Source organism: Monodon monoceros, unplaced genomic scaffold, assembly GCF_005190385.1.
Source record: "Monodon monoceros isolate NGI ecotype Baffin Bay Population unplaced genomic scaffold, NGI_Narwhal_1 Super_Scaffold_4, whole genome shotgun sequence".
Lineage (NCBI taxonomy): Eukaryota > Metazoa > Chordata > Mammalia > Artiodactyla > Monodontidae > Monodon > Monodon monoceros.
Window position 1 is genome coordinate 54731152 of NW_021703781.1, and position 26026 is coordinate 54757177.

At 46.6% G+C, this 26026-nt stretch overlaps 1 protein-coding gene across 2 annotated transcripts in view; it reads left to right on the forward strand.

Moving 5' to 3' along the window:
* The first annotated feature begins 258 nt into the window (after window positions 1-258).
* The window catches only part of HIF1AN (hypoxia inducible factor 1 subunit alpha inhibitor), a 104330-nt gene continuing 78562 nt past the window's right edge, over window positions 259-26026 (forward strand). The window contains exons 1-9 of one of the 2 annotated variants that reach the window (XR_003790571.1): window positions 296-480; window positions 771-1021; window positions 3631-3779; window positions 6114-6259; window positions 7052-7158; window positions 7579-7642; window positions 7870-7980; window positions 8833-9012; window positions 17637-17708. Coding sequence is in view for 1 of the 2 variants with exons in the window: in XM_029201278.1 (XP_029057111.1) it covers window positions 304-480; window positions 771-1021; window positions 3631-3779; window positions 6114-6259; window positions 7052-7158; window positions 7579-7642; window positions 7870-7980; window positions 8833-8877 (1050 nt within the window). In the remaining variant the exon portion in view is untranslated. Of the gene's footprint in view, window positions 481-770; window positions 1022-3630; window positions 3780-6113; window positions 6260-7051; window positions 7159-7578; window positions 7643-7869; window positions 7981-8832; window positions 9146-17636; window positions 17709-26026 lie in introns of those variants that run through there. The other variant, XM_029201278.1, reaches the window with a different exon arrangement.

Consider the following 26026-nt stretch of genomic DNA (forward strand, 5'->3'; position numbering starts at 1 on the left):
CTTACCTCTTTCTTTGCCTGTTGTGTAGGCCTGGGCACACTGAGGCAGCAATAATTTGTGAATTGGTTAACCCGATGATCACCCCTATTCAGTGGGACTAAAGTCTAGTCCCGGGTCTTCGGGGGGCGGAGCGTAGGGTGTAGAGCTATAGGTTACCATTAGGAGGCGCTCGCCCAAGGCTCGGCCCCGCGTTCTTAGTGTCTGGAACTCTCTCTCTCGCAGCCTAGCTCTATGGTTTCCGTTGTGTTTTCCCCGGGATACGCAGAGTTTCCGCTTCCGGTGGGGCCGTCCCTAGCGGCGGAGATGGCGGCGACTGCGGCTGAGGCTGCGGCCTCGGGCTCTGGAGAACCCCGGGAAGAGGCTGAAGCCCCCGGCCCCGCCTGGGATGAGTCCCAACTGCGCAGTTATATCTTCCCGACCCGGCCCATCCCGCGTCTGAGTCAGAGCGACCCCCGGGCGGAGGAGCTCATCGAGAATGAGGTAGGGGGCGGGGCCGCGTCGAAGAGGGGGTGGGGGGTGGGGGATGGGGGAAGGGACCAGATTGGGAGGAGAGGTCAAAGGCGGGTGGTGATGGAAGGGAGGGGTTGTGGATTAGGCCGGGTTGTGGACTAGGGCCTAAGGGGAGATGGAGAGGGAAGCAAGGAAAAATGGGACTTGCGAGGTTCGTGCTGGTTAACAGGAGAAGTAATTTTGAAGTTGGGAAGTATTGGAATCTTGGGACAAGAACCCACTAGCTCCTTGGGACGACTTCATTTGTTTTTTCCACTTAGGAGCCTGTGGTGCTGACCGACACAAATCTTGTGTATCCTGCCCTAAAATGGGACCTTGAATACCTGCAAGAAAATATTGGCAATGGAGACTTCTCTGTGTACAGTGCCAGCACCCACAAGTTTTTGTACTATGATGAGAAGAAGATGGCTAATTTCCAGAACTTTAAGCCGAGGTCCAATAGGGAAGAAATGAAATTCCATGAGTTTGTTGAGAAACTGCAGGAGATTCAGGAGCGAGGAGGTGAAGAGAGGTAAATTCCCAGGTCGTGGTTTTCCGTTGGATCTAGGGCATCTATTTTCCCTTCCTTATCTGAGGATGAGTTTTCTAGCTTGAGGAATGATGGAATGACTAGACTTGAACTGTGATTCTCAAGTTTGTTGTCTTCATAAAGTGAGAGTCACACTTGCCTAGCAGAGTCAGGTAGGTGAATGAAGTGAGTGAAGTTGTTTGGGTGAAAGCTATGATGAAGCTGAAGGCATATGCCTTATTCAAAGTGCGAAGTCATTACTTGACTCTTGTTTCCATTTTGGAGTGCAGACCCAGGGTTGCCAGATAGTCTGATTTTTTTCAAGAGAAACCAGAAATCAGTATTTTTATTTAAAATCTTTTTGAGTTTTAAATGTGGGCAGCTAATTCATATTTTTAAAAATGCTGCAAGAGGCCAATTTAAAATATGTGTTAGTAGATTTCCTGAGATTATGGGTTTGCAGCCTTTGTCCTAAAATATTTGAATGGGGGTAGTGCAGGCTAAAAAGTTGTATAGGTGAGGGTGGGGAGAATATTGATGTGTTGCGTTGAATTGATGATAGCAAACACAAGATATACACACACACGGGAGTGACTCTTTCTCTCTACCTTAGGTAGAGAGCCTCTTAGGTAGGTCCCAGACAACATTCAGTCCCACAGAATAACGTTGCCTCTGGGGAATTGCTGTCATTGAGTACTTGATGGTGAATGACTATCTCCGTCTCACATTTGGTGCCCACCCCTGGGCTTTTCTTCACTCTCCAGCCTCAGTTCTCTTCTTGACTCTGTTAGTAGTATGTGGCAGAGTGAAAGGATTTGAAACATACTTTTTAATTTTTTTTTTGGCTTTTGACTCTTAGCTATTGTCATAATGATGGAACTTTGACCGGAAGAGTTTCCAGAATCTGAACTATGGTTGATTTGTTCTTTATGTCTTATAGAGACTGGTTCAGTTGAATCATCTCATGCATGATGTCCTCAAATTTACCACAGTGCACGCGCGCGTGCGCACACACATACACCCAATGTTGAGAAGAGAGATTGATTTAAATGATGCTTGTGGAGTGTAAAGCTATTGATTGAACATATGCATGGAACGAGCGTGAGATAAGACACATGAGTCCTCTGGTTCCTCAGTCACTTTAAGTTTCTTGCTTCCTGTAGTGAGAGCATTTTGCCTAAGTCTGAACTATGAGTGTAGTCTGTACTTTATGGGTGATTTAAGGAAAATTTTTTACTATTTGCAAGATTTGCCCTATCAGCTGACTTTAGCACCAACCAACTCTATTGTATAATTGTACAGCTTGTTATGATTCTAAGGTGAAGGGTGTTAGGATCCTCTTTGAGCTCTTTTGAGGATTTACTGTTAAGGTTTCACAGGAATTGCTTAGATTCCTGTTTGGGGAGTGTTCCTGACTCTTTCAGAGTTACTTGAGAAATATTTGTATGAACATATGTACATCATAATCTCTGGGGAACGTTCCAAGGTTGCATTGGAGTCTTGAGGTTTCCATGTCCCCAAACAGGTAGCTGTTGCCAACTTACCAAGATTTTTAATTAATGTTGCCTTAAACATTGTGATTCCAGGCACTGGGATACCTTTGAGCTTTTGAAGTAATGCTCTCAGGACCATTACTTCTTTTTCTTCATGTTTGCCCCCTAAATAATGTTTCTTTCGGGGCTTGATCAAGTGTGTTTGGCTTTTCATATCTATTAAGTAACTTCTTACCTTCCTCAGGCATGTTAGGAGCCCTGGGTCTGTGGAAAGCTTAGTGAGGTATTTTTCTTCAGCTATAGATGGCTGCTACAGATAGGTGGCTGAATCCGTTAAGATAAACTAGGCTTCAGTCCAGGGCTCAGCGACTTGAAGCAACAAAGGTTTATTTTTCACTCATGCTACATGTCCATCTCAGGTCACCTGGATACTCTACTTACATCATCTTTTGCACTTTGGGACACAGATTGCTCCATCAGTTGCCATTGGAAACTTTGCAATTGCTGTGGCAGAGGGAAAGTGATGTGGTAGTGTGTACTGGTTCTTAAAATTACAGTTTGGAAGTAGTACCAGTCACTTCTGTGGACATCTCATTGGCCAAAGCAAGTTATATAAGCAAGCCTTGTTTCAAGGAGGTGAGGAAGAATCTCTCTCACAGGGAGGGAACTAGTTCTTGGTGAACAATAATACGAGCTGCCGAAATGGCCATCAAGGGCCAAAGGGGATGTCTCACGCCCCGAGAGTTTCTGGAACAAGGCTGAGTCATCATTCTAGGGTCTCTGGGTAGGCTTCGAGGAAATCTATGAAATTATATTAAAGTTCAGTGTGCATTTTTATGGGGAACCTTGCCTGGATTCTTTTTTTTTCTTGGATTCTTAAAGGAGTCATACTGTGACCCAGAAGAAGTTAAGAATCACTTCTCTAAAATATAAAATTTGGTGTTGAACAGAGCTCAGAGAAGGATAGGTAAGGATTCAGTTCTGTGAGAGTCCCATGACTGCAGCTGTTCTTTGTGGGAGATGTTGGTATGGGTTTGGGTTTGGATTTCCAGGTATGAGAGGCCATGCCAGGGACAGTGTGTACATGCACTAATGGGATTTTCTTCTTGGGGAACATAGGTTGTATCTGCAGCAAACACTCAATGACACTGTGGGCAGGAAGATTGTCATGGACTTCTTGGGTTTTAACTGGAACTGGATTAATAAGCAACAGGGAAAGCGTGGCTGGGGGCAGCTGACCTCTAACCTGCTGCTTATTGGCATGGAAGGTAAGAAATCTTTCAGAAAGCAGCATGGCTTGGGGTCGTATGAAGTGATTTCTAAACCTTTCCCCACCACTTGTTCGCTCCATGACTTTCAACAAGTCACGTAACGTTCTTAAGTCTCAGTCTCCTAATTTGTAAAATGAACACAGTAATATCTTATAATTAACTATGAAGATTAAATGAGATAACGTATGTTATGTCAGGTACTCTAAAAAGAAAGTTCCCTGTTCCCTTGGTTGCTGTGTGAGTATATATATTTAGATATTAGGGATCTCTAAAATTCTGCTGTTTTCTATTGGATCTGTCTACATTCAGAAGATTTTTATCCCAGTAGAAGAGGGAAACGTTTTTCCAATGTAAATTGAACCTTATCTTTTGAACAGATAATACATTAATGGGGTTAAATTCAAAAGGTGTAAATAGGTATGTAGTGATAAATCTCTCTTCCATTTCTATTTCTCAGCCTCTCAGTATCCTTCCCTCCCCGGAGGTACCATATGTTATTAGTTGCTTGTGTATCCTGCTAGTGGATTTTACATGTACATAAGCAAATACATTAATACTTTTTTTTTTTTAAATAAAAAGAAGAACCTTTAAACTCAATCAGGAGAAAGAGAGCTACTTACCAGCCAGGGTCATTGTCTTATTCGTTTTTTTTTTTTAATTTTTTTTTCTTTATTCTTGTTTTTATTTCTGTCACTTGCTCAGTGCCAGGCCCATAGTAGGTACTTAGTAAATGATGGGTAAATAGGGTTGAACAAGGAAGCAGAGTAATTACTCATTGTCATTCACCACTAGGCTCTGAAGTCTCTTCTTCCCCTTTGATTGTCCTTTCTTCAGATTTGGGTCTTTTGCTGCCAGTGTTAATAAAAGTTTCCAGCAGTGCAACTTATGAATTGACCCTTAACCTGACCCTTTGAAACCAACTCTTGGTTGACCTGCCAGGAGCAAGTTCTTGTTTACTTGACTGAATTTTTATGTTGCCTTCCTATCCTGTGGTGTAGAGAGCAGGGAAACAGATCCCTCAGGTAGAGATGAAAGAGCAAGTCTCCTCTGAGGATGCATATGGATCTCTGCACTTAGGAAAGCAGCTGTCTTGGGTCACCCAGGCAGACCTGGGGAATGTTTTCTAAACTCCATTCCCTACAGAGGTCCCTTGATCTCTCAAGGATTGTGCAAAGGATAAACATCAGATGCAGCCCCACTTACAAAAAGTAGATGGAGCATACATACGCTAGGGCAGAACTAATTCAGGATGGCATTTTAAATAATTTGCCTTATTCAAAGTATACAACTCTCTTCAGGAATCTGATATGCTTCCCTCAATGAGAATCAGCAGCTCCAGTGTTGATCTAAAGAAGTTTTGCAATCCCACAGGTGTGATGAAGTGGGAGCAGAGGTTGAGAATCTTTGAGCTCCAAAAGAGCTACCCAAAGCAAGTACATATTCGTACAACTTAAAATGACTGATTAACTCCATCAAAGAAGATCATGCATGCGTTGCTGATACCAGTCATTTCAGTTGTTCTAACTCTCGTTTTTTTGCTGCCCTTGAATTCGTGCCATAGTCGAGAAGAGTACAAGTACAGGTTCCCCTCAGCTGTCTAAAAGTAGAGCATTCCTGTGAAACCTTGTATAAGCCGAGATGATGTAAAACAAAGAAGCAATTACTTTAGGACACATCTTGCTAATGGCTGCACAAAGTAAATCAAGATAAAGCACAGATGCTCACAGACACAGTTCAGAGCTATGGTGGCTTGATGCTGAGATGCTGAGTGTAGTTTCCAGGGGAGGAGATTGGCAGTGCCACTCTCACTGCTTGTGCTTGCTGCCTCTGTGATGACTCGCTGCAAAACAAACACTGAATGATATTTTTGCTTTTTTTTTTTTCATAAAAATGAAAATCCTCTTTGGATTTCTTTCGGTTAGCAAAAACAGGTACAAATGTAGGTCTTTTGTAAAAGCAAAATGGCGTAAAGCTAACTTTTGAAAAGCGGGGTGTACCTGTGCAGAGCGTATTATTTTGCCGTACTTATATCACTTTGATGTGCAGTTGCTTCCAATAAGGGCAGCAGTCATCATTTAAGAAAGTCTACTTTGCTAATTGATGGAGAACTCTTAGCCAGTGATGTTTGCTACTAGACTTATCACCCATTAAAAGTGTAGCACCTAATTGGCTGAGAGTTGTAATTACAGTCTCCCTGATCTTGCCTGAAATTTTGATTTGGAACCCTTTGCTGAGAGGGCAGGCTGGGTTTCTCTCCAGCACTGGGGCCTGTGTTCCATCCTGTGCAATAGAGTTACTGCTCTGAATAAGAAAATGTCTGTCTTCCTACAGGAAATGTGACACCTGCTCACTATGATGAGCAACAGAACTTCTTTGCTCAGATAAAAGGCTACAAGCGATGCATTTTGTTCCCTCCGGATCAGTTTGAGTGCCTCTACCCATATCCTGTTCATCATCCATGTGACAGACAGAGCCAGGTGAGCTCATGTGGTCTGAGGAGGGTGTAGAACTCCTTTGAGATCCAAGGCTGGCATGTCTTTCCCCTTCTTTGTGGAGGTATGCCAGGTTTGGAGAAACTCAGAGGACAATTTCACAATGTAGTTTATATATTCCAGGTCCCTGTGGTGGTCCCCAGATATTTAGGGCAGACCCCATCACTGATGCTGGTGGACTCTGGTTATTCTGTTTGAATTATAAGTTCATGGAACAAAATGTGTATGTCTCCATTGGATTTAATAATTGTTTACTTTTGTCACGGTTGCTACTTCTTTTTGATTAAAAAAAAAGGGTGAATAGAATTAAGATATGTCACTTAATGTCTTTTCTGGATCTCAGTGAGGTGTGTGGTTGACTTTGTGGCCAACCAGAGAGCGCCTCTCCTTTCTTGAGAAAACCGCTTAGCTACCTCGTGTAGAAATCTTTGCTGGTTAGAATATGTATTTGGGGAAAATTTTCTGAAGGTTTGGGTGAAGGATGAGTCCTAATTCCTCAGATCTGCAGGCCATGAGTAGGTTTTCTGACCTTTAAACTGTGATGATTGGCTTCTGACCTCAGGAGCACTGAGGCCTAGTATTCTTTATCATTTAACATTCAGCAATGCCCATCTTCTTAGGTCATTCTCTGAGAGTTTGTGTATGTTTAATGTGTGTTGTGTCTTCTGCTGGATATAAATTCTAAAGACTTTTTTAAGGCATCTTTCTTGACTACCAAAGTTACTGATAAAAATTTGGTGATTGACTGATTTTTTTTTTTTCTCTTGAACCTCTCAGGTGGACTTTGACAATCCTGACTACGAGAGGTTCCCCAATTTCCAGAACGTGGTTGGTTACGAAACAGTGGTTGGCCCTGGTGATGTTCTTTACATCCCAATGTACTGGTGAGGATGGGGCTAGGACTGGGGGCTTTTAGGGAGCGTTCTTTGCCATTCCCTGGAAAGCCTTATCCATGTCTCTTCTTTTGAGTTGTGGCAGGATTGGACTTACGTGATATACAGGAAGGTTGGCATATCCAGATGATGAGCCTACTGAACATGGGGGAAATGGCAATACTGTTTCTAGACAAGATGACAGTTCCTCAAGTCCAAAGAGATCCCAGAGGCTTGAGGCTAGAGAAACTGTTCTTGACTCTTTGGTATTTGAAGGGTGAACACCACTGCCTCTAGCCCCAGGGTGTGTTTGATAGGATGAGTGTGAAGATACTGTCTTCATTATATCCCTTAGCAGGACTCTACCTAGTTTCAGAGGATCCCTCCTGAGAAGTACTGGTGGCAAACAGGAGCCTGTTTATTTTCTTGCAGGTGGCATCACATAGAGTCATTACTAAATGGGGGGATTACCATCACTGTGAACTTCTGGTATAAGGTGAATATGGTTTTTTTCCCTAGATGGGAGTGGGGTGAGGTAGGTGTAATAAATTATTTAGGGGCAGGGTGGGGAGGTTGGCTATCTCTGGAAGTGATTCCTGGATCTTTGGGGGAGCTGGAGAGGGTGGGGTTGAACTGGGTTTCTTAAGGGAGGATGGTGCGAGGAACAGTGGGTGACACTGAAGCCTGCTATAGACATTTCCTGAGCTGCTGCTTCCTTTGCAGGGGGCCCCCACCCCTAAGAGAATTGAATATCCTCTCAAAGCCCATCAGAAAGTGGCCATAATGAGAAACATTGAGAAGATGCTTGGAGAGGCCTTGGGGAACCCACAAGAGGTATGTGGCTGCCCCAAGGTGGCACTCCTGTGACTCAGTGGGCAGAGTGACCAGGGAAAGTCAGGATTGGTGTCACAGTCTCTGTAGCTCTTCTGTTTCAGTATCTGTTGTCCTGTTTCTTCATAGAGGTTATGGGTATGTTCAGAAAATCCTTGTTTTCTGATGAGAGCTGGGCTTGACTGGCGGATCAATTATAATCTGTTCCATGCTAGTAGTAATGTTCCGCATGGGGCTTGTGTGCCAGCTGGGGACCCCCGAGGGGATTCTTTTGGAATGGGAAGCGAGCGGTAAAGCATCTACTCACACGCTCCCAGCCGTGCCAAGACTGCTCTAGGTAATGTTGAGACCTGCTTCCCATGCAGGTGTGCCAGTGGCCCGTTGGGTAAATGGGGGAGGTTTCTATTTGTAATGCTCCTACCTCTGTCCTGTGGATAGCCTCAGCATTCAGAGCACCTGTGGGCTTGGGAGATCGCACCAGCCCCGATTACAAATGATCTTTTCAGGATATAGAATCACTTAAGATTCTTAAGTCACATTTACAAAACATGCATGTAAACACTCGGGGTGTCTGGGATTATTAGCTCCTCTGACCTTCTGTCTGTCAGTTTGGTTCTGCTTACAAATGTAGGGTATTGTGAGAGGGAAGGTAATACAAGATGGACCCAGAGGAGAGGGCCATGCTCCAGGATACTGGGTTGACCGCTAGGAAGGGAGTTGGTTAGAGGGTTTACAAGATTGAATGGAAGCCTTGTCCTTGCCCTTGGCTGGACATCGATGTCTCCAGACACACCTCATCTGGCTCCGGGGCTAGGGGACAGGCAGTTCTGACTGGCTCCTCATGTCTTTTCACAGGTGGGGCCCTTGTTGAACACAATGATCAAGGGCCGATACAACTAGCCTGCCAGGAGTCGAGGCCTCCTGCCAGGTGACTGCTAGCCCGTCCACACCGCTTCATTGATGAGGACAGGAGACTCCAAACGCTAGTATTGCACGCTGCACTTAATGGACTGGACTCTTGCCATGGCCCTGGAGGCAGGTGTTTGGGGCAAGGCAGGGTGGTTGGCACTCCACTCCCATTCGGAGGGACTTCTTACCCTTGCCTCTGTGCCCCAGCACCTTCCCTCTCTGCCCCCTAAAGTCCTGCATTCAGTGTGTGGAGTCCCCAGCTTCTGGTTGTCATCATGTCGTGTGTTAGTCTGTCAACCTTGGGATGTGTGTGCGTGTGTATGCCTGCACACGCGTGTATGTACTTGTTCCTTGCTCCCTCCTTCTGGGTCAGGATGCCACCTCTGGCTCTGAGCTCTGTCTCCTGCAATCTCAGTGCCTCAGCCTGAGAGAGGAGATGTTCTTGGACGCCCATTGCATCTGGGCAACAGGGCCACAGCTATCCTAACCGTGAGGTCAGTCTGCCCCCTCCCAGTTTTCACAGAGAGGCTCTAGGCTGTTGGGAATGGCTACTGAGACTCTAATGGGGAGAGGGAGAGTGGGGAGGGTTGCCTTTGAGAGCCTAAATAGCTTCCTAGGAGAGTAAATTAGACAGGGTTCCAACTTGAACCTTCAAGCTCAAGCCATACACAGAAAAGAGCCTTGGGACACAGGAACCAAGGATTGTGCATAACTTACAAATTACAGACACATACAGCTTCTTTCTTTCAGCACCAGCTCTTGTTCTCTGTCCTGGGTGCCAGGGGAGTCATCCTAGCAATGGCTTCTCTAGGTTCTAGGGGTGCAAGCCTCTGTGTGGTTGTGTGTGTGGATGTTTGTGCCTGTGTGTGTGCATGTGTGTCCACACTGGCCTGCCTCTCTGCTTACCAAGTTTCTACTGCTTAACCTTGTCCAGTGGGACATACAGCAGGAGCCCCAAGGCAGTGCTGCCTGACCTGGTCTAAAGCTTTTAAACTCATTTTTAGCCATTGGATGTTGGTCAGGCCTCGCTACAACCTGCCTGAGGCCGACTGGCTGGAGCCTCCAGGTCCTATGACCGACCCTCCCTGCCCAGGCCCCGTCCTCTGTGTCTGCGGAGCTTCTTGGCTCAGGAGACAAAATGGGGTCAAGCCTAGGCAGTTAACTCACCACATGTCATCCACCTCATGGCAAGGGCAAAAATGTAGCCTTGCCTCTTAAAGCCAGCGCCTCTGCCAGACCCCCACTGTAATGTTCCACAAACACCCTCAGAAGTCAGGGCAACTGGTGGAGCATGGAGAGGAATTTCCTTTTCTGTTCATAGCTTTTCTTGGGAACCCCTCTCAGGGCTGCAGCTTACAGCTGGGCAGCTGTGCACTGCACAACTCGAAGGGCCATCATTCACACCTGTATAATGGAAGTGGGGCCCCTGGGATTGGGCAGTGTGATGGCCCTGCGTCTGCTCACCTCCACTCCCATCTCCACGCCCCTTCTCTCTGGAAGGAAAAAGGAGTTGGAAGTCTCTGGGTTCATTTTTTCCTTTTTTTTTTTTTTTTTTTTGCCAAAGGTTTACTTCCAGTGTCCGAGCTATGGCTCTCACCCCCAGAGCTCAGTTTACAGTTACAGTGCACTGATGGACTGAGAGGATGCATATGTGTGTGTGTGCATGAGCGCACTTATGTGTATTTTGGGGAGGGGTGTTTATTTTTAGTACCCCATTCTGGGGTTCTCTGATGCAGTGTGGGTGTTCAAACATGGTACCTTCTCAAGTGTAGTTCTTTCAAATATAGCCAATGCTGGAAAATGTGATTGCAGTGATCTCCATCCCTCCATCTCTTTTGGGAAAGAGGAACGCAGCAAAGAAAACAAGGCAGACAGAAGATAAATTGACCACAAAGACACTTTGAAATACAGCACATTATTTTCCTTCTCAGCAGCTCTGCTGCATCCCTGGCTCATTCCTTAAAGGTGTGGGTGATGTGCAGCAGGGAGGCGTGGTCTCTCAGCTGCTCCTCTCTGGGTGCTGTGCTGACCCAGGTCTGCATGAAGGGGAGGGACCTTCACAGGTTGGGTCCTGATCCTTGGGTAATGTCTCTGGGTTCATGTCCAATAGTGATCCCTGATTATTAGACACCTAATGTGTGCCTGGTGCTTTTAGTGCAAGGTAGGTATTCTCATTTTACAGTTCAAGAATAAGCAGTTAGTGGCAATCAGGATTCAAACCTAGTACTGTTTGGCTGCAAACCCCCTGCTGTTCTTTTCCACCAAACTACATTGATTCTCCTACTGTACCTCCTTTGGACTACAGGCAGCAGGCAGTGTCTAGTACAGACAGGCTTAGCCCAGAAGGATACAGAAGATACAGCTCAGGGTGAAAGCTCTTCTGGGCTCCAGCTAAAGACTTCTTGGGAAAACTGCCAGGAAGCCATATTATGAGTTAAGAGTTCTGGAAGAAGTTACAGGGAAACTGAGTTCTAGATCCCCTTGGTTACTTGTGTGTCCTTGAATAGGTCCCATAACTTTTCCCAGCATGCTTCTGCATCTGTAGAATTGAAGATCTAGATATTCACTAAGAACTTTGATTCATGTTCTGCTGCCTCCGTTTCCCCCAGTGAAGAGATTGAGGCTCTTCGCTTCACATACCTAGGTTAGGGCTGTTCAGGCTCAAATTCTACTCGTAGCAGAGTAGAACGTTTCTGCTCTGTTGCTTACTCCTATCCTAGCTGGCAGTGTGAAGGCAGACACATGAGGGGAAGATGGGGGTTTGGGCCTGTATGAGGGTCAGCCATGTTGCAAGATCCTATTTTTACACCAGCAGGTACAGAGGAAACTACTCTTTTGTAAAGTCAAATATTTGTTGGGGGGTTGAAGTTTGGGGGGTGGAGGAGGGGCTGTTCTGGGCATCAGTTGAGCAGATGCCCAGGATGCCTGGGGGAGACCAACTTCCCCTACAAATCAGAGCTCTAAATTACAAGGTTTTTACCAATGCGAACAGTTGGGGGAAGTCGTCTGCTCTCATTTGCGTAATGGTTTCTGTCACTGGTGATTAGACACAGGATGAAGGAAAAGAAATTTGACAATTAGGAATGAGCGATCATTAATCTGAATCTGTTAGGAGACGGGAAGGATCCTTAGTGGGCCAATCCAAAATGAGGAGACCCTCCCTCTGCCCCCCAGAGACTCTTGGGCCACATACCCTTTCATTGTTCCCACCATAAGCTGAGCTGTTATTTTCTTAGCAAAGTCTAGGTGGGCCCAGTCCCCAGGCTGAGGTGGATACAGGAACAGACATCTAGAGGCATGAGCCAACAAAGGGTGTCAAATGCAAGTGATAGGGCAAAGAATAGCAAATAGAATGGTTTTGACATGTGTATGCTGTTTGTGGAAAATGTTTTTGTAATCGACACTCTAGATACCCCACCTGTGACATGCATTTGTTACATTACTGCACTGCAGGGTGTGGAGAAAACCTGCTCTTTTATCCTCCAGGAGCCTCTGCTTAGTTGGAGAGGAAACTGCATGAAACACCCAGAGGTTATGAAGCCATGTGTGGTGCACCCTATGAGGACAAGGTTAGAGACTGTTGAGAGAGGAGGAAGATCAGTAGAGAGCAAACCTCAACCTCCAGGCTCCTCCCAGCCCCTGGGCTCCCCAGGGAGGACTCTTCATCCTAGGCTCCCAGCAAGGTTGATTCTGTCCCTCCCCCCTTGCACGTCATTGCAGCTGTAGTTATGTGGAAGGCACTGAGATCCCTGCCCAGATGTGTGAGCAGGTGATGAGATGAACTAACAGGCTGAGTGTTAAGGTGTGGAGAGTCCCAACTTGGATCTTCTCAGGTCTCCGTGTCACCTCATCTCTCTTGTCTCTTTAAACACCACGGACAGGATTTGCACTAGTTACTTGTTTCTCAGTTTTGTGGCTTATATGTTGGTGGGTTCCTTAGATCAGTGGCTTCATCAAGGATTGGAGGCAGGGGTGATGGTGGTGGTTGGTTGTCTTGTCAGAATGTGAACTTCCCATGGGTAGGGCTGTGTCTCTCTCCTTGGTAACTTTCCTACCTCTGGTTTGTCTACCCTTCAAACTCCAATGCAGGGTTTAGTAGGGCTGCAGAGAGTGGCCCTCAGGGACCAGTTTTACCCAAACAGGGTGGATACTGGGATGCTCGTAAGAACTCATGGGCTTCCAGAGGCCCTGGCCTTTCTGCCCATGTCATCTTCCCTTTTTCCGGAACCTCCAGTTCTTGCCCCCCCAGTCCCTGCCTACTTCTCTGGTATCCTCTCAAATTGCCTGCTCTAAAGAGCTGTTCCAGCTTCCTTTTCCATAGTCCCCCCAGTTTCTCCTACTTATACTCTCCCTGCCTAGGCTCTTCAGCAGCCCCTCACCAAGGTCCTTTTTCCTAAACAGTTGCTTTCTCAGAAGCTCCCTGGCTGCAGGTGTTTGGATTGACTTTCTCTAGGATCTTCCATTTCTGATCTGCAATAATTCTGTTCACACACGGTTAGTCCATTTGTTCTGTGTCTGCTCTGTTCTCTTGCCATTCCTTTGTCACTTCTGTACGTCCTGGTTTAGCTTCACTCTGGGAGCCCTTTCTGCTAGTCTTCAGCCAGTTCTGTTTAATCTTCATAGAACTTAGAATCTTCAGCGGAGCCCTGCTGAGCACTTTTGGTGCATTTCTGGGGGACAAAGCCTCGGACACTGGCAACCTTGAGGACCAGGGGTCTGTGGTTAGTGAGGCCTCCGGAGATGGGTGAGAGGAGGGAACCACTCTCCAGGAGTGGAGCTGGGCCTGGCAAGCCTGGAGGGAAGAACTGAAGTTTGTGTTTGTGTTTCCACATACATGCATCTCTGTGCCTTAGGGTCCAGCAGTTCAGGGATGGTGGGTGTTTTGGGAATGTCTGCTAATTTCTCTCAGGTGTCTTTGGTGATGCTCTGAGTCACCAAATTTGGCTGACTTCCTAGTTGCAGTGTTTGCTGGAAGGGAAACAGCATATTGAGTAGCCATGTGTCAGGAGTGGAGGTCTTCGATGAGAAACGCCCTGGAAGCTGGGGTAGCAGGAGACGGGGACCCAGTGGTCAGCTTATATACCCCAACTGTCACTTCACTCCTCCAGGTGTTTAGTACAATAGCTGATTAAAGAAGTTTAAAAAAAACTGGGCCTTGCCTTCTTCCCCACCTGAAATCTAGCCTTTAGGTGATATTTTGGGAAGGAGCATGTGTCCTTTAACTTCCAATGAGAAACAACCTAACAATCTAGTATAGTGTATAAAAACATGGGTTTGGGAGTTAGATGTATTTTGTTCAGATTTCTAGCTTTGCTGCTTAATCAGCTGGGCTTGACCTTGTTGATTGACTTGACCTCTCTGAGCCTCAGGTTTCCTCAACTCTAATGGTATGTGTGTAGGGGAAGGTGGGTGTTGAAAATATCTACCTCAGGGCTGATGGACTGATCGAAACAATGTTTGTAAAGCTTTACCACAGTGCCTGGCAAGCACTTAATAAATGGCTGTGGTAGTGGTTGTTATATTTATTTTGTGACTTATTCAGAAACTTGATTTCAGTGATTCCTTCCCTCTCAAGGAAGAATAAGGAAATTATGCTGGAGAAACTCATATTGAGATGGGAACAGACAGAAGAGCCTTGGTATCTAAATCCACCCTAGAGGGAGCGAAACAGGGAAGAGTCTGATACCTTCTACTTGGTCAGCCAGACTTTACCGCTCTCATCGGCCCAGGGCCGGCATGAGAAGCTTTCAGGTGTGCGGTCTCCTTACGCTGTGTGAGGGGTGAGGGCAGCTGGGTGAGTTCCCATTACACCTGGAGAAGCTGTTGCCAACCTCATACCATGAAACACCACAGCAGTCAAATCAGGCCCGCTTGTTTCAATTTTATTGCATGCTCTTCCATGTATTTAAGTTACATATGTGTTAAGGTTATTTTAGCACAGAGGGGCATTCCGAGGAGAATTCAGAAAAATATAAGACTGGAGTCTTAATAGCTACCATCTGTGGAGCCCCTGGAGCATTTGTTTCAGGCCCAGTTCTAGTCTCTACACATGTGCTCTCAGTTCATCGGGGGCGTCAAGCAGGCACTTAACAGGTCTGCAGAGGAGAAGCACCTGACAAGCTCCTTTGTTCACAGTAGGCTTCTTGCAAGAAGTCACATAGTCTAAGGTGATACCTGGAAGATAACCAGGGATTGGGGAGGAGTAAAAGGCATGTTTCTTCTCTGGCTTCTCCCAGTCCCAAAGCAAACACTCTGTTCCTCCATGTTTAAGGGTTTTAAGAATCACTTGTAGGAAAGAGCCAGACAGTGGACCCCCAAAAGAAGAAAACCCTTTGGTTAGCTACAGAAACATTTGAAAATCATTTTGATTGTCAGCCCAGGTTTGTCCTGGAGTGCAGATGGATTGGACTTGCTCAGTTGTAACCCTTTCCCTGACTGCTTTGCAAAAGACTTCATTCTGGCCTCTGGAGTTTCACCCTGCTGCCCTACTTGGAAGCAATGCTGGTCCAGTTACTTAGACATCAACCCAAGATGTACTCTGGCTGCCTGGAATTCTCAGCCTCTTCCACACTGATATCCGGCTGATCTCTTAGGTTCTTCCCCCACTCTCAGCCACTCCCCTCCTCCCCACTATGAGCCACGCCTCTCTGCAGTGCCCCTCTAGCCACTCATATCCTCTTGGGTCTGACCCTGGTCTCCAGCCCCATGGATGTAGAAGACCTCTAGCTGGTGCCAAGCCGTCTCTGGGCTTCAGGCCATTCTGTAGTCACTTTACAGTCACCTCTCCACTTCTAGGTTTCTTTTGCTCTGGCCCCAGAAAATGTTGCTGTGTTTTATTCAGTTTGCTTAAGACTTACTTGGTCATTGAGGTCAATCCTGCCCTTCAGAGAAGCTCTGCTGCTTATCTCCATATCCAAGCTCTTGAATGTATAGTGTATGGTGCAATATAGGGTAGTGGTTGAAAATGAGGACTTTGCATATTTGGCTTTGAATCCTAGATCTGTCATCCTGTGTGACCTTGGGCAGATGACAAACTACCTGACATTCAACTTCATATGTATGAGGATAACATTACTACCTTGTCAGGGTTATGTGGAATAAGGCATGTAAAGAAAGGCACAGCAGGGTGACTGCTCCATAGCAGAAGCTTGATGGTCATTGGCTTCTAATGGCCCCAGCCGTGTCTCTTTTAAAGCCTTTACTTCTCGTCCATGTAGCTTTCTGACAAAGGTCCTGTGTCTGCTCCCAGAGCAAGTCTAGTTGTCAGGTCATGAGCAGAGATAGGAGCATAAATTTCTTGCTCATGTTACCATTCCCTACCCCTACCCCTTCTCGGTGACCTCCAACTCACAAGGACTCTAATCTACTATGCTGCCATCGCTGAGGAATGATCTAAAATTTCTTTTTTATAATATTAAAAATACCTGAAACACTGTCAGTGAAAATAGAAGACATCAGACCTGCTGTCGCCACGGGAATAAGAAGCACTGGAAGTGTGTGTGAGCTGGTGGCACAACAGGTGTGAAGGAGGCACAGCAGGCAGGGACACAGGAGACAAGGAGATGGGCACAGAGGCCACACAATAGTCTAGAGGCAGCAGGGCCCCAGGCTTGTGAAGTTTCCCTCCAAGTTTTTGAATAGTGAGCTTTTGACTGAGCAAAATCCCACCCATTTTACAGTCAGTATAGTCATTGTTCTTACAAGGGTTTATGTGATGTTTTGACAAGAATGGAGACATCGGATGTGACTCCTGGGTTTGAATCCCTATTGGCCACTTCCTAACTATAACCTCTTAAGCTAAGTCTGTGCCTCCGCAACTTCAGCTGTGAGGGGTGGAAAATAGCGCATGGCTTGCAATATTGTTATGAGCGTTTGTGATGATGTTTTAAAAACACTCAGTTCAATATGGGCACTCAGGAAACGGTTTATTATGAAGACCCAGTGTCTAGTTAGTGCTTGAAGAGCTGGGCTTTTTTGATCCTACTCTGACTCAAGATAATGACACTTGAAGTGGAATCACAGAAGAGATGACTTGGGGTGGGGAAGCAAAATGGAAGAGATCACCAGGTTGTGGAAGAGACTGAAAGTCTGTGAAAGGCAGATATGGGGACAAAGGTGGTCTTGCTAGGATGGTGTCTTAAGGAGCAGAAGCAGAGACCTAGGCTCTGGTTTACCATCAGATCCCCAGAATGAAGGAAATAGGGCAGGAGGGTGTCTGTGGGGGACATGGTGTGTCTAAGTGGAAAGGACACAAGGTTCAGGGGCCATGACCCCTATGTGAATCTTAGATGTCGTTTTTTCAGGCTGGGTGACTTTGGGCACATTTGTCTTCGTGCTTCAGTCCCCTCATCTTTAAAAGTGGTCAGTACTATCACCACCTCCCTTACAGGGCTGATGGGACAACATACGTGAAAATGCTGTCTAAATTGAGCGCTATGTAATACTTGTTGGGTGGTGGTTTAGGAGAGCTTTCCTGGAGTGGGTGGGTCATAGAATTGCAGGAGTTCACAGATAAGAGCCTCCCACATTTCCAGCAGGAAGCAGTAAAGCAGCATTTCTCACCAAACACTGTCTTTCACTGTGCCAATATTTGGTCAGGTTTTTGTTTTGGTTTAAGAAGGAAAAGCAGTGTGCTGAGAAAGGGCATAAGTTTTGGAGTCCCATGGATTAGGTTTGAATCTTGTATTCACCATTGCCAATGTTGAGATGGTCAGATTACTTATCGTCTCTGAACTTTGCTTTCTTAACAGGCCCCTTCGAGTGGCTGTTGGGAATGAATGAGGCAGCTCAAGTGAAACATCTCAGTGCCTAGTGCCTCCCTAGTAAGTGCCCAATAAATATTAGTCCCCTTTCTTTCATTTCTTTTCCCTTTAGGAAGCAGCTAGTTTACTCAGTTTAAAAGGGACTCAGTTGTCCACGCCTTAGTGTGAACGAGTAATATCAGAATTCCCTTCTTGTCTAGGGTGAGATTGGTTGTCCTAAGGAGTGTGAGTGTGAGTGAGGAAGAATCATGGGAGAAGGCGGCAGGACTCTGCTATGTTGGAGCTGGAGTAGGGGTCCTTTGGTCATCTAGTTGGTGTGGGGGTGAGTGAAGAGCACGTGATGTTGAGAGGTGAGTTTGAAGAAAGAAGGTGGGTGCTGAGTGCTAGAGGGAAAGGCCAGTCTAGGGGTTGTGTGGAGTGGAGGACAGGACAGTGAGCTATGGATGAGATCAGAGTCCCACCAGGGGAACCTTAGGAATTGTGACTACAAATCAAAGTTGTGAGAGAAGTCCTGCATTCAGCCAGCTGTCATCTTAACACCTCTGAGAGTTGTGGTCGTCCCAGAAAGGAAGAATATAAAAAGAAAGCAGAAATCTTCAAGATGGAAAGACTTTTTAAGTGTTTTCAGAGCCAAGGAAATGCACAACCTAATCAAGGTATCTGACAGCCTAGGTGGGGTTCAAGGTGTCTGAGAAAATGTAGTTGGGTATTGAAGCGCATCAAACTCAGGGATATGAGCTGGGTGACCACCTTCTTAGGTCTTAGGTAATGGAGGCCCCATGATAGGGCTTTCAGAGACAACAAATAGGAATTTATGGGTCCCTTCTTAGAATCCAGTCAGTAGCCCAATCAATGTTTCTGGTTGTTTTACCATCTCAACCATCTGAGAAGGCAACCTCCAAAATATATGTGCAGCATCAATTGTTTCCTTGATAGGTAAGCATCTTTTAACTCTGGAGAACTTAGAATGAAGGATAGGCATGTTTAAGAACATGGAACCTGCAGCACTACTATATTTGCTCTAAGGAATCTATGCAGTTTGTTTTTAAATCCTTAACGTACGGAGGAGAATTTGCCTTTTAGTTTGATAGGTTTACCTTGTAATACCAGCTAAAGAGTGTTGAATAATTTATTTAGACTTGAATTTTAAGTCAAAATCTCGCCAAGTCTCTATATTGTTTTGGAACATTTAAAATGATTTGAGATTTGCTGTATTTATGAACGTAATCTATTGGCGATATAATAATTAAGTACTTGGGAAAGTTTGTTTTAGTCAGGTAAATGAAGTACTTAAGAAATAAAATATATTAACCTCACATTACTCTTTTGTTTTATAAACAAAATAATAAGGTTTGTAAGCTGAACTTAACAGCTTAGACAAGAACTAGGATTTTGAATATGTAACTTCGAAAACTGAATATAATTCTTAAAGCCAAAGTAATTTCTGGATAGTTATTTCTACACACAAAAGTATCCCTCATGGATATCAAACACCTCCCGGGGAAACTCTGCATATAGTATTACCACAGACCCAGTCACTCATCCTCTCTAGGTAGCAGTCGCTCTCCAGGCACTGGCAGCAGTTAAGATGGCCACCATGGGTCAAATCATAGGTACAGGCATGGTTTTTGAAACTTTTTAAAATTGGTTGGCAACATATATGATAAACTTTAAAAACAAAAGCTTGGGGCTTCCCTGGTGGTGCAGTGGTTAAGAATCGGCCTGCTAGTGCAGGGGACACAGGTTCAAGCCCTGGCCCGGGAAGATCCCACATGTTGCGGAGCAACTAAGCCCATGCGCCACAACTACTGAGCCTGTGCTCTAGAGCCCGCGAGCCACAACTCCTGAGCCCGCGTGCCTAGAGCCCGTGCTCCGTAACGAGAAGTCACCGCAATGAGAAGCCCGCGCACTGAAACGAAGAGTAGCCCCCGCTCGCCGCAACTAGAGAAAGCCTGCACGCAGCAACGAAGACCCAACGCAGCCAAAAAAATAAAAACTAAATAAAAACAAAAGCTTTTGGCTTCTCTGGAAAATTAGAAGATCTGGCAACAGTAAGATCCCATTTCCCATAGGACAGCCGTTGGCCAGAGCTGAGTAGCTGCCACCCCTTTGGGCATGTCCTTCCCATTTGCCACAGTCACCACTCTTCGTTTTGGTACCTAATACCTGGTTTATCTCACCTCTGTGACCTGTCTGGCCCACATTTTTGCACGTGACCCCTGAACTAGAGGTTTTCTGAGGTTCCTAACAGCAGATTGATAGCTGGGGGAAGGGCTCAGGAAAAGTGCAGTCCCTGCCCTCCTCTCTATTCTCATCATCCCCTCTGTCCAGGCTGTCTTTTCCCAGCCACCTGGCCCCAGGGCTGGTTTCAGCCACTAGAGGAAATATGCAAGACATTCCCAGGCTCAGACTTCTCTGTGTTTGCTGCTCTTGTCTATAACCACACTGGTTCCAGAGATTCTGTTGCCCAGACAGTTTGCCTGGGCTCTGACCTCATGTCTCAGTTCCTGTGAACTTCCTGCTTTCCTTCGTAATTTGACCACAGCCTCACTCTGGTGTGTGAGGGCTCCCAGGCTCTGCTTTATGAAGCTCCTGTACCTGATTATACCTGGTCTGTCAGGCTTGGTTTTGAATCTTCTGACTCAGACTCCCAAATCCCAACCCCATCTCCACCATCACTGCTCACTCTCTGGGCAGTGTGGTTACTCAGCTGAGGGATGGAAGATTGTTGAAGATTCAGGAGACATGGGAGGTGAGGTTGGAAGTGTTTGCATTTTCAAGAGAAGCATGGAGGCAGAAGCCAATCACAGTTTAAGGAGGCAACCAGTAGAAGGCTTTTTAGGTGAGGGAGGCAACTGAGCATAGTTGTAGGCAGAGGAGAAGGCAGCCGGAGAGAGAATTCAGGTGTGAGAATAAGGCCTCAGAGGAGGCATAGGGTGATAGGATAGGAAATAGCAGTAGTTGGTGACTCCCAGGGAGATTCTGAAGCTCAGAAACATCTTAACACCTCCAGAGATGTAGGAGTGGGCACTGTTGGAAGTCTGTAATCCCCTAGAGTGAGGGTTAAGTAAATGATACTGGAGGTTTGGAGAGTAGAAAGGGGCATGGCCATGGTGTTGGGGCCACAGCCTGGGGCAGGAGAAATTTCCAGCAGTGCAGCCAACAGCCTCTCACAGTATCTGTAGACACAGTAGAAACATCTGAACCAAATGGTCATGAAGCTTGGTGAAAACCAGACCCAGTGAGAGTTGATTAATGGATCCATGTCAGCCTATACTAGAGGAAAGTCTCCAGTAGTATGTTTTAGGGCTCAGTCTGGGCCTGTGTCTTGTCTGACATTTTTATTGACAACTGACTGAGGCAGCAGGCTCATCAAGTTTGCAGGTGATCGAGGTGGGAGGGGCAGCTAATACTTTGCATGAAAGAGTCAGGATTCAGAACGATTTCAACAGGCTGGAACACTGGGCTGGAACCAACAAGATTAAATTTAATAGGGATAAATGTAGAGTCCTGCACTTAGGTTAAAACAAAATCAATGACATAAATACCCGGTGGCGGGGTGGGCCAAGCTTGACAGCGGTTCATGAAGAAAAGACCTGGGGGTTTAGTTGACTGCAAGCTCAATATGAGTCAACTGTGTGATGCGACTGCTAAAACCTCTAATACAATCACAAACTGCATTAACCGAAAAGGAGCAGCCAGATCAAGGGAGGTACTTACCCCACTCCTTTCTGAGATGGTCAGGCCACCTCTGGAATACTGGGCCCATTCTGAGGTCCGTTTTTTTTAAGGAGGTCAGTGACAAATGAGAATATATTTTGGACAAGCAGCCAGCATGGCATTAGGCCGGAATACTGCCAGAAACTTTCCAGAAATTCTATGGTGCTGAGGTTCTGGGATGAAGGGCAGGAGTGACCCCAGGCAAAGACAGTTGTATCTGGAGCACTCTTCTGGTGCTTGGGAGAAAATAGGGGGACCTACTTCTCACTTCCTGTAGGTACCCAGAGGCATTGACCTGTGAATTTCATCCCAGGATTTCCTGAAGTCGAGCGATTAGGGGTTACTGAGAAGGGGTCTAGGATGGGGATCAGTGTGGGAGTGGGTAGAAAAATGGGGCAGCGTGGTAGGAAGGAATCTGCAAATTTGGACCTCAAGCACCACCTCCCCAGCGCCCTCCCCCAGGACACGTAGTCCCCACTTCGGTCAGAGCGTGGCGCCCTCACTCCATGTGGGGATCCTGAGTCAACAGCAGGAGCCCAGTGGACGGCCAGGCTGCGGCTGCACTTCTCACACTCCCCACTGCAGGGAGCCCACGGGGCCACTCGGCTTAGGTGCGGCTGGCCTGGGACTTCTGGGTGGCAAGAAGACTCACAGCACAAACACACATGGAATTCAGGTGTGTCTCCTATTACAGCCAAGCATTCCTGCCTGAGCTACTGTGCACGTGGCCTCTTTTCTGCGCTGGCACGGAGCTCAGGGTGCAGAGGGCTGCTCCTATGGCAGGAGGGTTCCCTGCACCGAGAGCTCCATTTCTGTGGGGTCATGGACCAACCCGAATCCCCTGCCCCTGGCTGGCTGAATGACTGTCACCAGTTTACCTAAACTAAGTTCTGTTTGTCTTGGGTTCCTTAACTGTTTGAAGTAGAATAACACTGCCAAGTTCATAGAGTTGTTAGGATTGAAAGAGTCATCTAGGGCAATGATTCTGAACTGATACAGGAATCACCAGAGGAGCTTGTAGAAAGTGCAGATTTGTGGCTCCACCACCAGTCATTTAGTAGTTCTGGATGGAGCTCAGGAATCTTTTAACCAGCTCCCCAGGTGATTCTGATGTCCATGGCCCTCTGACCACATTTTGAGAAACTGACCTAGGACATACAAGACTACCTAGTATGCATCAGTTTTGTTTCTCAGAGCACGCATGAAGGACAGTGTGGCGATCAAGAGTACACAGGCTTGTTCTCCAGATACCTGTAGCCAAGATGTTCGGAGGAGGACGATGGGTCTGGAGATGGGGACACAATATTTAAGCCCAAGATGGATGTTTTGAGACTTGGGGAGGTTGGATGTACTGAGGGCCATAAAGGAATTGGGATGCTGGCACCAGGGATGGGGATACTGGTGGGGTGATGGGGGTATGTTGGTGCATTGGAGTGCTGAGTGTAATGTGTTGTTGAAGGAAATAGGGGCAGAGTGTACTGGGAGGGGAAGGAGCTGAGAGGATGGGTTGGAGTACACTGGCGTCTTCTTGAGGGGCTGGAGATGAAGGTTTGTTATATCATGATGGGGCCATGAAGATGAAGTGGTGGAGACTGCGATGCTCAGTGAAGCCCCACGGGGGCAGCCATGCTTTGTGTTTTGTGGTGAGACATTGAATCCATGCTTCTGACTATTCTCTTTTTTGGTGTAAGAGGGGAGGGGGATGCTCCTTAAGCTTCTGGGGGAACTTTCCTGGTCGCAGAGGGTATAGGTGAAGAGTGTGTGTGTGTGAGAGAGAGAGAGAGGAGAGAGAGAGAGTGTGTGTGTGTGTGTGTGAATGGGGAGGGGAAGGCAAGCTTATGCACTGAGATTTTAAAAAGTCCTTTTCTGGATTTCCTCACTGACTTGAGGAGAGGGAGTCAGTTTCCAGGATTCCTCTCCCCTACCTTCACATACAAAATAACGTTTGACCTGCCTGGTTTCTCTTGGGGCTCAACTCTCCAAAAGCTGGCACTCTTGTCAGCTCATGAGCATGAGCATGTGGATGTCTGCTAACTGAAAACACCTTCCAGAAACTCTGAAGATCTTCCCGGAGGAACATTCTAGAAAGAATCCTCAAATTTCAAATCCTTGAAAACTGGAATTGGACGAGAATTTAGGTGCCATCTGATGCAGTCTCCCTCAGTTTGGTTCTGGGGAGGACCTTGTGAGGACACCCTGCTTTCTAAGCCTTTGGGGATCCCAGAGCCTGGTGTGGATGACAAGACTCATACATTACCTAGGGAAAAGGGAGACTCAGTAGAGTCAGGTAGGGGTTTGTGGGTTCTGCCAGTAAACACCTAGGAGGTCAGAGCTAGGTGAGCACCTACGGAAGGCTCCCTAGAGCAGGGCAGCTGAAGCTGCACCTTAAAATGGGTAGAATTATTTTTAGTTACTTTTGTTCTGACTATGATTTTATGAAAATGAAGGAAAGAAAAAACACTGGAATGAGAGGGTGAGGCGTCTTCTTCTGTCTGCAGGGGAGCAAAGCTATAGAGGCCTGAATCCACCTGAGGTTTGGAGGACAGTAGAGAGACCAGCTTCGTTAGAGGGCTGGGACCACTGTCAGGGCAGAGTAAGTGAGAAGGAGAGAGGGGTGTGGCTGTGGCGGGAGGGGTGAGGTGGAAGACAGAGGAAAGAAGCTCAGGGCTGGGCTCACAGTAGGGACGGTGAGGGTTGAGGCTTGAGCAAATGAGAGCACCCAGGAGACAGGAGAGAAGAGGGTTCCAGGGACAAGTGTGAACATACATCCAGAGAAGCACTTCCCAAGTAAGCAGGAGTGGAACCCAGAGAGTGGAGGCCATTGAGATGGAGAGAACACAGGAGGGGCAGTCACACCAGCTCAAACTCTGAAGAGTTGTTTGGTATAGGAGGCGGGGGTGAGGACCCAGTGAAGGTCATTAGAGTTGGTGATTAAGAGGTCAGCAGAATGGTAGGGGTTAAAGAGTGAGTTGGTGGAGAAGAAATGAGGCAGCAAGTATAGACCATTGTAGGTTATCCTTTGAGAAATACACAGAGGACTGGAGATGGGTTATAGTTTGAAAAAGAAGCCACAGAAAAGCTTTGTTAGCCTGGAGGAAAGGAGCAAATCTGTGGACAGAGGACAGGGGAGAAGGAGCTGTTGGAGAGGAAGAGATTGAGCAGACACTGGGAAGAGCCAAGTTATAGACAGGAAAGTAAGGGAAGGGAGCCAGGGCCTAGAAGAGGTCAAAGCCGCAGATGAGAAGAAAGGGGTGAAGTCGTAGAGCTCTGGTTGGACCCAGACTTTGACCTCCTAAAGTAGGCTCCTTCAAGTAAGGGTGGCCAGGGTGGGGCTGGGCTGGAGGGATACAGAGGAAGGGGTGGAATCAAAGGAGTGGTCTGGACATCTGACATATTGCCCAGCAGACCTGGGAAGCAGAAGATCCGGGCTTGGTTTTCTCTTGGGTCAGGTCTGACGCTCTGCTTCTGGGAGCAGGATGGGGCAAGCGAGCCGTGGTGCGACCAGATTACAACAGTCTCAGGAGCCTAGAGGCCAGGACACTATGAAGGCAGGGAGGGGCCTTGCTGGGGAAGAGAGGAACAGCTGCCAGAGCAGGCCTGGGAAGGCTTGATTGAACAGTGCAGGGCCATGCAGTGTAGGGGGGCCAAGAGCCTGAGTTTAACTGTGAAGGATTATCATTGTTACTCTTTTTAAGTATCTGAGGTAGGATTTGAGTGGAGAAAAGAACATAAGGAGATGCAGAAAGGGAGCATTGCTTTGTGCCAAACACTGTTCTAGATTAACTGATCCTCACAGGACCGTCTGTGAATTAAGTAGCTGCTATTATTATTATTTTACATATGAGATCAAGGTTCAGAGAGGGGAAGTAACTTAGCTGAGGTCACACAGCCTGTTGGTGTCAGAGTTAGGTATTTGAATGTTTTTTCTGTTTCCAAAGCATATGCTTTCTGCTATGCCTTTTTATCACTACTTACTAGGTAAGTGACCTTGAAAAAATTACTTAATTTCTTCCTCACTTTCCTCATCTGAAAAGTGGGGATAATAGTAATGCTAGCACATAGATTTTTGTGAGGATTAAGTAAATATATGTAAAGGACCTAAAACAGTGTCTAGTACATAGAAAGTTTTACTTAGGGGATGCTGCCCTTATTATTATTTCTCATTGATCCTCATAGCCTCTAGCCAGAAGCTAAGGACTTTGAGGAAGTTGAAAGAAGGTCTTGGAACATACTGGTAATTTAGAGACGATCAAGTAGTTGGGAGGAAGGTGAGAGAACAGTATACAACCAGTGGTTCTCAACCAGGGATATTTCTGTTGATGTGGCCGGCAGGAGCTACTGGTTTTTGATGGGCAGGAGCCAGGAGTGGTAACAGTGGTCAGTCATGTCCCGGTTGATAATGTGCAGGAGAAACTCAGCTAGAAAGGATGCTTGGGATTTAACTCCTCAGAAGAGTAGCAATCCCAGAGATTGGAGCAGCTTGAGCAAATGTCGGGAGGAGCTTGAAGACCTGTCTGGCTGGGAAGAATTAGACTCTGTTGGAGGCAAGTGTTCCTGGAGGGAAGAGCAGACTTAGGGCTGCAGAGGAGCCTGGGAGCACATCCCAGAAGGTCAAACTGAGAGCTCTGGACACTGAGCAGAGAAATGGAGACCTGTGG